This window comes from Octopus sinensis, linkage group LG1 (assembly GCF_006345805.1).
Source record: "Octopus sinensis linkage group LG1, ASM634580v1, whole genome shotgun sequence".
NCBI lineage: Eukaryota > Metazoa > Mollusca > Cephalopoda > Octopoda > Octopodidae > Octopus > Octopus sinensis.
Window position 1 is genome coordinate 110581929 of NC_042997.1, and position 12497 is coordinate 110594425.

General features: G+C 38.7%; 1 protein-coding gene across 2 annotated transcripts in view; it reads right to left on the minus strand.

Annotated features, from left to right (window-relative positions):
• LOC115216749 (cytosolic 10-formyltetrahydrofolate dehydrogenase) overlaps positions 1 to 3743 on the minus strand; it is a 74743-nt gene extending 71000 nt beyond the window's left edge. Inside the window, exon 1 of one of the 2 annotated variants that reach the window (XM_029786303.2) lies at positions 3542 to 3743. In XM_029786303.2, the coding sequence (XP_029642163.1) occupies positions 3542 to 3609 (68 nt within the window). In that variant the 5' untranslated portion in view covers positions 3610 to 3743. Of the gene's footprint in view, positions 1 to 3237; positions 3326 to 3541 lie in introns of those variants that run through there. The other variant, XM_036503720.1, reaches the window with a different exon arrangement.
• Positions 3744 to 12497: the final 8754 nt, after the last annotated feature.

Genomic DNA, 12497 nt, shown 5'->3' on the forward strand with positions numbered 1-12497 from the left:
TCACTCATACACACACACACACACACATTCACATTTACACACATACGCATTCACACACATACAGTTTGTTAAATTAGAATCTCTATGATATACTGATCAGACTAATTAGAACCGATATTAATTACTGGTCTAGATGAGTTCTAACTCTGAGCACATGTAAGTGATAGATGATAGAATATTTTAATATCCCCACCCCCAAATTAAATAAATAAATAAATAAATAATAAATAAATAAATGTTATATAAAACGTGGTCAGGGGCCAGACTAAACATTAGTTACTATTTCTAGTGAGTAAAAGCGACCGCAAAGAGTTTTGATTCTGAGTTTGTCAGCACCATATCTTGCAGTTAGCCCCCGGGTTGGACCCAACTGAGCAAATCTATGATCAAAGACGTTCCAGCCCTGACCATTTTGCACAGGACAGACATTTTACTGCTTGATAAGTTTTCCCTTTTTTTTTGTTAGAAGGGCGGGTGTGATTTAAGAGAAATTTCCCTACTATTTCTAGACGGTAGAACGACCATGTAGATGCTCTTTTGATAGTGAGGGCGGAGTTATTGGAAGGTTAAATTGTTGGAAAAAGAACAAGACATGTTCTGCAACATCGTAGACACATGCTGTGTTAAGTTCTTAATGGATCCTACACGTTGTTTATACTTGTATAACAAAGGTGGATATATTTACAGCAAGTGCCTGGCCTTGGTATGTTAATTATGTCACTAAACAACTTCTCAAAGGAGAAACCTCGAAGAGACTATTCGACCTGTTAGAAATAGCAGCCAGATCTCTCTCAAAGCACACCTTACTGTTGTGATAATTCACTCTTTTGATCATTGGTCCGCACGATCGAAGCTGACCAGCTTCTGTTTATTGAGAGCTATTATTAGCAGTTCTACGCAGATACTCAAGCTGGAATAACATTTAACTTGTGTCACTGCGACCGTTATTATATATATATTTTGTTGCTTAATTCGGGATTCAGCAGCGAAATAGAGAGAACTGCTAACACACAAACTGTGTTAAACTACCAAAGCTTTGACTACCTTCAGCTTTTCGTGTCTGTCTCAGAATAGAGAAGAGAGTAGGGCACTGAGTTATTTATTATATCCTTCCTGTTGTATACATTTGAAAGTCGTTGGTTGGTATACAGTATGTTATTTCAACAATTCATTTATAGATTTTATCAGTTGTTTGGCTACGTGGTTCTGGTCTAGAATTATTGTTAAGGGTCGTATTCTATCGTCTTTGATGTTTTAAAGTTGTTGTGTTTCTGTTACAACCACGAGATACATCAATAAATGAAGGATTAATATATTTATATAATAAATGTAGCTAAACCCTATGGTATCATATATCATATACAAAACACCAGTCCCAAATGCAAGTGAAACTGTCCGGGTTTTTCCTCAACTCTGCTGGTTCCCAACATATACAAAACTCCACGCAGTTTTCAATGGCTCGTTACCTCATTTTCGCATACCTTGCTTGTCATTTTGCATTAATATTTATAGGGCGGACCATGACCACCCTCAAGCACCTATTCTTTATCTTCAACGACCAGAAGTCTTCGCTAGTTAGGAATACCTACCTTCGCTAGTTAGGAACAAGACTCCCAAACAGACAACCGAGTGATGTTCTTTGTACGCGAGTGCGTGTCTAATTGAATATTCAGCAAAAGTACAACCAACCAACTTACGATGTTCGACTAAAACAACAACAACAAAAAATATGTCGGGTGACTCCGTCTACATCTTCACACTTTTACGTGTGGGGAGGGAGGGTGTAATAAGTTATCTTCAAAGCAGACAAACTATTCAAGTAAATACCTATTTCTTTACTACCCACAAGGGGCTAAACACAGAGGGGACAAACAAGGACAGACAAACGGATTAAGTCGATTACATCGATCCCAGTGCGTAACTGATACTTATTTAATCGAGCCCCCGAAAGGGATGAAAGGCAAAGTCGACCTCAGCAGAATTTGAACTCAGAACGTAACGGCAGACGAAATACGACTACGCATTTCGTTCGGCGTGCTAACGTTTTTGTCAGCTCGCCGCCTATTCAAGTAAATATAAATGACGATGTGAAGCTCTGTAAAAATGAGGGCCGAATCTGGCTGCCAGGCTATTTCTTATCAATTCTCACGAGTCAGCAGTTTGTTTAGACTAGGACAGACACAACAGTTAAATATACATAAATAAATAAATTCGTTGACACTAAACATGATTTTAGTTAATCTAACCGTTAAACAACATATATGCATGCACACAACACTTATGCATATTCATGAACAGGAAACAAAACAATGTCGAAGGAAAGAGAATCGGTAAAAATCGCGAGTTTGGATAAGTGGGTATATTATGGAGAGGACGGACCCAAAGAGCTAAAGAAAGGGTTTCCATATTTTTTAACATATGCTTAAGGAAAAAAAACCCAGAACAATGAATTGCTTGATTTGCTGAAAGCTAAGACATGAATATAAATTAAATAAATTCCGGGTAATTATTTTATCGACTCCGAGAAGATTGATACCAACAGAATTTGAACTTGGATACATTAGCTTCGCTAAACACGACGTCTTATCACTAGAATACTTCGATAAAACCAAAGAAGTTTATTCGATTTTTAGTATGTTACTGGCACTTATTTTATCGAATAAAATAAGTGATTTTGAGAAAATCCCAGCAGGAAGGTCGACTGCCATCGGGATGTACCGAACAAAGTAGAAGGGATAAATTTAAATAGGCCTATACAAGTGAATTTTAAAGGGAACCCAGGCAAAAAAAAACATTCCTTTAATTTGTGTGTCTGTGTGATTGTCCAGGTATGATAGGAAGAAGAAGCCTGGTAGCCCTACCTTTTGTCTCTGGGTTAGAGGCAGATGTTTTTTTATGGACCATTTTTGCGATTCTTTCGCTCCCCTCACAGATTCTAAATGCTGCGCTGACGACAACAGCAACAAAGTTTTCCGACGTAGAATGAAGGAAGTCGCAGAATTATTGCCAAATATAAATAAATTACTTTTTTAAACCCAAAATATTCGAGATATTTGGAGGAGGTGGTCTGCTAACCACGAAGTTGATGATGCCTCGTCACTAAAGTGAGGTGCATGGCTGTTCTAACGTCTCAGCCTCGCCATCATTCTTCCTGCCAGTCTTCTTGGATTGTTTCTGTTCATAAAGTGGAAAATATAACTCTAAAGATAAAAAACGGCAAATCAGAACCGAATTTACCTCTTTATATCTCCACTAGCGAATGTATATAAGTGCCGATATGTATTTAATGTTCATGCGTATACAAATTATGTCTAACTTGTTTAAATTATATTTATCATTTATATAAAACCGGTTACAAATAAAAGTTGGTGAAAAAGTTTTATAAAGTTATGTTCGTGTGTTATAAAGTTATGTTCGTGTTTTCTAAAACTGTTTTATAACAAAGACTGGAATATTTCAGAGATAATGAGGTGTGTGGAAGGTTGCACGATAAAAGATAATTGTGAATATAATTTGAAAAACACAAAACATTTTGTCTTACCTCCTCCGTAAAGGCAATATTCGACTAACTGTCCCAGCTGACAGCGATAACAACCTGTTTATATACATGGGCAAGCTAATATATTCATATATAAGAGGGTGGGTTTGTTCTTATCCTATTATCGTTGGCCTACCAACTAGAATTGTTTTATGTTGCTATATATTTATGTCAAACTTTAAGTATTAATGTGTGTTTTTAAGTCCTCTCATCCGCACACATATATCTAATATTTATATATATATACACTCGTGTATAAACAGCTTCTGGGCACGTTACCTATGTTAAGACTTTTGTTATGGTGTATGTGTGTTGTAAATACACTTTTTTTTTAGGTTTTCTGTATATTATATGTATGGGTGTGATAGAGGCTAATCCTGTAATTACAAAAGACAAATTATGCCTGTATATCACACCTGAAGTCCTAAACCATGAGTCCCTAGTTATTAAATTATTCTATGAAAAGGCTGTGGTAATAATAATAATCCTTTCTGCCTGTGTATGCCGACCTCAGCAGTTAGAGATGACGAGGCTCTCGAAGGGCGAAAATTAAACAAAGCAGCCAGGAGAAGAAAGAGTTAAAGTGTGTATGGGGGTGGAAGACGGGTGCGAGACGACGGGTGCAGACGCAATTGCTTGTTGGGTGAGAAGGAAGAATGTATTCAGTAAATAAGATTTTGACGAAGATTTAGCGCTAAAACTAGAATTTTGAATGTGATTGGTATAAGCAGTTTTCTTTGGATGTGTTACAATATGTACCCTTACATCTATTTAATTCTGAATTTGCTTGACTCAGCGTAAGTCTGGGATTATTCGTTTACCAAAGTCATCAGTTCTTGAGTTAAAGAAGAGTGAATTCTTTAAAAACCAATTTTGTAGTCCAGCCTCAAAATATTGCAGATGAAAACTTCATTGGAGGTAGGGAGGACCGAACACATGCTATATCGATTGTGCAACGTAAGGCGGCGAGCTGGCAGAAACGTTAGCACGCCGGGCGAAATGCTTAGTGGTATTTCGTCTGCCATTACGTTCTGAGTTCAAATTCCGCTGAGGTCGACTTTGCCTTTCATCCTTTTCGGGATCGATAAATTAAGTACCAGTTACGCACTGGGGTCGATATAATCGACTTAATCCGTTTGTCTGTCCTTGTTTGTCCTCTCTGTGTTTAGCTCCTTGTGGGCAATAAAGAAATATATATCGTTTGTGCAACGATATATCAAGTTTATGTATTCTCTTTTACTTGTTTCAGTCATTTGACTGCGGCCATGCTGGAGCACCGCCTTTAGTCGAGCAACTCGACCCTAGGACTTATTCTTTGTAAGCCCAGTACTTATTCTGTCTGTCTCTTTTGCCGAACCGCTAAGTAACGGGGACATAAACACACCAGCATCGGTTGTCAAGCGATGTTGGGGGGGAGACAAACACAGACACACACACACACACACATGTATGTACGACAGGCTTCTTTCAGTTTCCGTCTACCAAATCCACTCACGAGGCTTTAGTCGGCCCGAAGCTATAGTTGAAGACACTTGTCTAAGGTGCCACGCTGTGGGACTGAATCCGGAACTATGTGGTTGGTAAGCAAGCTACTTACCACACAGCCACTCCTGCGCCTATGTACATGAAAGATTTATAATACAAAACCACATTAAAATACAAATCCAAAATCGAAGAAAACACAAGCATGGGCGAAGAAAGAAAAATGGAAAAGAAAGAAAAAAACCTTCAATCAACATCAAGTGCCTCAATGGGTCGCAACTACAAGGTTCAGCGGAATCTACTGAAATAAGTGAACATGATCGAGGCATTACCACAGACGATGGCGGGGTTTAAGGCGTTGGAACAGGGAAACAACCTCATGGGCATCAACAGACACCTCGGTAAGGCGAGCCACGCACGATAACAAGAACTTCGTTGTCAGCGGCCCAGCCCCTAAACACCACAAGCCGGAAGAAATAGTTCACTTCCAGGTCCTGATAGTTAAGGATTTTGTTCCGTTCGGCCGCAGAGGCCGTGACCCTCCCATTTACCACAGATTACAGGATGTGAGAACGAACAAACACATGCATACGTACTTAGATGCGTATACACATACATCATAAATGCATACGCACATACATGCATATATAGACAGATAGATAGAATACGTATATATCCATATACATGTTTGTAAATACGTATGCACACACACACACACACACACACACTCACATCCTTTAAGTTCATTTATGTGAAACGTTTTTGAGTGCGCTCATAAAAGGTCCTATGCTATCTATTCCGGTTAGAGGTTAGAGAAAAATTATGGGAAGGTTATTAGCCTGGTGCCACCATAGCACAAAATGATTCCAGAAATAACAAGAACTTTTGAATGGAAATTAATAAATCCTTTAATGCATTGCTACATAAGATAAGATAAGACTTCCCCTGTTTCATTATCAATGGTCTGCTAGTGGGCGACCTCCTTAATTGTCAGCTAACATTTTGTTTTAAGTTTTCCTTTACCAAACCTCATGATATTGCTTCTAATAAAATCTTGATTTTTATGATTATACCAACTATGATTTCTGTCTGCTCCCTCAGCCTAACAGATACTGCCCTTTGATCTCTCAGCCTTAGATATACAAGGATTTGATAAACTAGTCTATAAAAAAAATGATCGCATAAAAACAAAACAAAAAAATCAGTGAGAGGCAGCGTCTGTAACAATGTATATCTTCTTGATAACTTAGTAACTTCCATGCTGGAGTAAGAACAGCATATTCTTTGTCTATCTACTTAATTTCTTACAGATTTTAGGTATAATTATGCTAATGTGGCCATCTGTTCTAATTTAATTAATTCTATGTCTTTGTGCAGCTGAGGATTGCTCTGCCTTTTAAATTAATGTAATGATTGCATTGTTCAATTAAATGGAGTTGCATGAAACGATCGTACTGCATTACCTATGGATATCCTTGTTGCTTATTTTGATTTTAATCACCATACTTTGAAATTGTATGGATAATACCGTATATATATGCGTCTAGTTTTTCAAAAACTAGCATTGAATTTTTGGACACAAGTTTTCTGGAGGCAGAATAGTGACAAAGTTATTTTGCAAGCCCACGTCATCCCACATTTATCTCCGCCACCGATTCGATCATCTACATCATATAATTCGGTCAAATCCGAAATCCCAATTTTCAAAGATAAAACGAATTCGTACCGACATAAGGGATTACTGGAAACATGCACATGCTTTTGTACACCATTATGTCAAACGCGGTTATAGTGATTCATGATTAAAGGAAATAGCAAATGACAAAGAAAATCAAACTTTTACGCACAATTTTAGCAAATAAAGTACAATATGTGACAGAATTCCTTCAGTGATTAACTGGCACCGAAATTTCGCTGGCATTTCAAAAGTATTACATGAAAGTTATCAGCATGTTGCGGAAAAATATCCTCGTTTCAAACAAATATTTCCTCGGTCACCTATTGTAGACTTTAGATGAAATAAAAAATGTAAGAGAACTACTAACCTCTACTTCTGACTCCAAGAAAACTAACATTGGAGTATCTGCACGCTGTACCTTGAAAAGCAGCCGCAAGATAGGTAGGCCCTGGTCATTGTGCAACAACATGAGTGAGGTGAATTCCATCAGGAATAATAACAGAAATGTTATGATTTATACAAAAGGTGGGACATGTAGAGATTCCCACTTGGTGTATGCAGCAGATTGCACGAAACACTACTTGATTTATGTTGGTTGTACAACAGAACAATTAAACAAAGATTGAATATGACGTCAGGCACAATAGCAGTAGTTCGACAGAACTTGCCGAACATTTTGCTTCAAACAGCTACAATTTTGGGGAAAAAAACTTGAAAGTGCATATTCTCAGAAAATATTCTGAATCTGCTACACTTTCAGTACTCAAAACGCACGAGGAGAAATATATTTGCGTGTTATTAACACCACGTCCTGGAGGAATGAATAAAATGACAGAATTTCATCATATTTACACAAAACTATTTGAGTAAATATTCCTCTTTTTCCTTTTCTTTTTCTTTTCTTTTTTCTTTTCTTTTCTTCTTTTTCTCTTTCTTTCTTTCTTTCTTTTTGCCAGTTGTAAACTTGAAAATTGAAGGCTGATGATGTCATTCCATCGACGTGAGAATGCTGGTTACCTTCGTTCATATTTTGGATTTGAATTTCTATAATTTTGAACTTTTATCACTTTTCATTTTGAACTCGACAAAAACAGACAAGCTGTTGAAATTTCGTTCAACCAATAAAATATCTATACCAATCGCTCTTTGTATTGTCTATCATCATCATCATCATCATCATTATTATTATTTAGGGGGCGATCTGGCAGGATCGTTAGCACACCGGACGAAATGCTTAGCGGTATTTCGCCCGTCGCTATGTTCTGAATTCAAACTCCGCCGAGGTCGACTTTGTCGTTCATCCTTTCGGGTCGATAAATTAAGTACCAGTTATGTACTGGGGTCGGTGTAATCAACTTAAACCCTCCTGCCAAAAATTAGGGCCTTGTGCCTGTAATAGAAAGAATTATCGTCATCATCATCATCATTATTATTTTTCCTTCTTTCTTCAAAATTTCTTCCGTTTCTCGCCGGGTATTTTCCGTACACCTAGGGCAGAGAAGCTCATTGCATGCATTCCCAGATTACACACGCAAATTCACAGGTAAAATATGTATTTAAAAAATTAATGAATAAATAAATTCATGAATGGATGTTGTTTTCACAGCGATAATGCTCTTCTCAGTACATGAGCCGTTCCAGTTAACACGATTTTTTGCACTTCCTGTAGGGATGGTAAGTCTGGTATCATTTTCAAATAGGTTTCAGTGCCTTTTTTTAATCATTCCTAGAGATCCTACAATCACTGGTACTGTAGTCGCCTTAAGATGCCACATTTTTTCAATTTCTATTAGCAAGTCTTTATATTTACTGATCTTGTCAAATTCTTTCGCCGCTATATTGTGATCGCAAGGAATACTCATGTCAATTAATAAACACATCTTTTTTGTCTGATCTTTTATAATAATATCCGGTTTATTAGCTTTTATAGTTTTGTCGGTATGTACGGGGAAGTCCCATAGAATCGACACATTTTCTCCTTCAATCACAGCTTCAGGATAGTGTTTATACCATTCGTCAGCAGTTTTGATTTTATAATGCCGACATATTGTCCAGTGTAAATACTGACCGACTCTGTAATGTCTTGCTTTATATTCTACAGGTGCTAAGATTCTACACTCTGAGATTAGATGGTCTATTGTTTCAATCTCATCGTTACAGAATCGGCATTTTGGGTCAGCTCCATTTTTTATCACATTGGCTTGGTAGTTCCGGGTTAATAAGCTTTGGTCTTGAGCAGCTAAATATGAAACCTTCACTCTCCGCTTTTAGCCCTGAGCTTCGTAACCATTGGTGCGTGTGTTTCTGGTCGACATCAGCTTGTTTGCTACGGGCTACATAATTGCCATCTGCTAGCTAATTTTTCATGTGCTTTTATCTTTGCAATTAATTTTATTTTATTTACACCAGCAGTTGGCGCATTTCCTTCGACCTGATCAATCTGGTGGGTATCTAAGAGATCAGTAGCGAATTTTTTGCTCTCTTTCAGAATAGAGTGAATTGTTTTCGGTCTTTCGTGTTTTTCAACAAGTTTTAGCATCCAATCGTTGGTTGCTTCAAGGTATTTGGCCAGTCCGATTGTGGTGGTTTTGTACGTAAGTTCAAGCTGGATCAAACCTCGTCCTCCTTGAGCTCTGGGAAGGTAAAGACGATCCACGTCTGCCTTTGGATGGTTCATTTTATTACAAGTCAGTAGCTTCAAGGTATTTGGCCAGTCCGATTGTGGTGGTTTTGTACGTAAGTTCAAGCTGGATCGAACCTCGTCCTCCCTGAGCTCTGGGAAGGTAAAGACGATCCACGTCTGCCTTTGGATGGTTCATCTTATTACAAGTCAGTAGCTTCAAGGTATTTGGCCAGTCCGATTGTGGTGGTTTTGTACGTAAGTTCAAGCTGGATCGAACCTCGTCCTCCCTGAGCTCTGGGAAGGTAAAGACGATCCACGTCTGCCTTTTGATGGTTCATCTTATTACAAGTCAGTAGCTTCAAGGTATTTGGCCAGTCCGATTGTGGTGGTTTTGTACGTAAGTTCAAGCTGGATCGAACCTCGTCCTCCCTGAGCTCTGGGAAGGTAAAGACGATCCACGTCTGCCTTTGGATGGTTCATCTTATTACAAGTCAGTAGCTTGCGGATTTATGTTTGCATTTTTATCCAGATTTGGCCAGAACTGGACAGCCAGAGACGATGTGCTCAACTGTATCGTTGCACTCGTTGCACATTCTGCATTTGGTGTTAGGGCCTGTTTTCGCTATTTTACTTTGATAGTCGTTTGTGATCAAGCATTAGTCTTTTGCAGTGAGAACCAGCTCTTCTATTTCTGCTTTTAGTCCAGCTCTTAAGCCATTCTGACTTTTCACTTAGGCTCGTTTCTCTATCAGGCCTCGCACAATATTGTTCACGGAGTGATTTTCCCCTCCATTTCTTCTTCAGTATGTCTTATAGTTCTGTTTTACTTTTTAGCTCAGAAACCTGGACGTTATCAAAGAAGCTTGAGAGGCGGTTGGATGGAACTTACACTCGCCTCCTTATGAGAGCTCGAAATCTCTCGTGGAAGCGTCATCCAACCAAAGTACAAATATACGGGAAATTACCACCTGTATCATCTCTTGTGAAAAGTAGAAGAGTCCAGTTTGCTGGACATTGTTGTAGAGCTGAAAACGAGGTAATTTCTACTCTTCTCCTCTGGAAGCCATCTGCTCGCGATACCAGAGGGCGCACACTCTCCTACCCTGATGTAATCTCCAGGGATACAGGCATCCAGCATCAGGACATCCGTAATGCTATGATGGACCGTGAGGTCTGACATAACATAGTAAATTCCATTGTCTCGACCACGGTCGAACAATGTTGATGAGTTCTGTTCTGACGTTTTTTTTCTCTCTTTGAATCGACCCCAGAAGTTTATTTTTATGCCTGGTACTTAATCCATCGGTCAATTTTGTCGAACCGCTATGTTACAGAGATGTAAACACACCAACACCGGTGGTCAAGCGGTGGTGAGGGACAAGCACACACTTACATACACACACGCACGCGTGCACACACACACACACACACACACACACACACATACATACACACACTCACACACACGCTAGCGCAGCAAGTGGGGTGCGGCAGGAACGGCACTTTTAAAGGGGCACCGCTTTTGAGTGTGCTGTAGTCAATATGTGTTTTTTGTGAGGTCCGGAAGCGGCATGCACTCTAACGCTAATCCATTCACAAGGCTTTGATCCGGCCCCAGATTATAATAGAAGACACTTGCCCAAGGTGTCACACAGAGGGACTGAACCTGGAACCGCAGCCACGCCTGCGCTTGTTTTATCTTCACAAACGCGACAGATTGATTTCTAAAATTCCCCAATTTTCGCATCAGTAACCAAAGTCTTCTTTTACCCATTTCATTATTCCTCTCACATCTTCACATCCCCCCCCCCCCCAAAAAAAACTTTTCGTTTCAGTATAACCATTTCTGATTTTGCAGCAGCTGGAGGATTTTTTTTCCTTTATTTCTCTCTTTTACCTCCCTATTTCGTCTGACACAGTTTTTTTGTCAAAAGCTTTTCTTTTTAATGACCTAGTTTGGGCGAATCGCGGCTGTTTGGGTGAGAATGCGATTCAAGCATTAAAGCGGTTAGGATACTAAACATAGATAAGATTCGCACAAGTCTGCCAGACGAAAATCAGCCGAAAGCGATCTAAAGTGGGAGCTGTTTAAAGTACTGTCAACGAGAAAAGAAAAAAATAACAGAAACATGCATTTGTATAATTTGATATGCCGTCCACATGTTTCTTTTGTAACGAACACGAAGAGCAGATATTTTTAAAGGAAGTAACATAATCTATCGAGACATCTTTTAATAGACGTTCATGATTATTGTACTGTATGTAACATGGAAGAAACAAGAAATTAAAAGTAAATTTGGATTTAGAATTCTTTTATTCTTTTGGATCTTTTCACTTTGACCGGCAGATTTAAAAAATAATTTCTTTGTAACTAAACTTTTAAACTTCGTATATTGGTAGAATGTGTTACTTAAAACATCTTTTTCTCTTGGCTTTCTTGAGAAAATTCTGTAGTTTGTAAGCTATTTGGAAATGATTTTTAAATCTGCCGGTCAAAGTGAAAAGATCTATTCTTTTACTTGTTTCAGTAATTTTGACTGCGGCCATGCTGGAGCACCGCCTTTAGTCGAACAAATCGACCCCGGGATTTATTATTTGTAAGCCTAGTACTTATTCTATCGGTGTCTTTTGCCGAACCGCTAAGTTACGAGGATGTAAACACACCAGCATCGGTTGTCAAGCGATGGTGGGGAGACAGACACCCAAGCATACACACACACAACGGGCTTCTTTCAGTTTCGGTCTACCAAATCCACTCTGCTATAGCAGAAGACACTCGCCCAAAGATCAAAACAATTTTAAAATGTGTGTATTTAAGCTCTCGTTTTAAACTTACTATGAATATAAAATCAAGCATTATCTAAAATGCACGGGCGATTAACACGATCTATGTCGTCTGGACCAGGCACATTTCGTGGGCGAGGTTGAGCAGAGTGACAAAAGGGGCAGCGAAATGTTAAATAAAGTTAAAGGAATTTAAACAATTAAACAATTTATGTTGTTCAACAGCAAGGCGGAGGAAGAATATTTAATTGTTGCCCACAAACTATATTTGGTTTTCTCATTAATAACGATGTGGGTGGGGGCTGGGGGTCAAAGGATTTCAATATTATTCGGAAGGGGAAGGAACGTGACATTTCTCTGAATGAAACCCACAGGTTCTAGGCTTCGTTGTA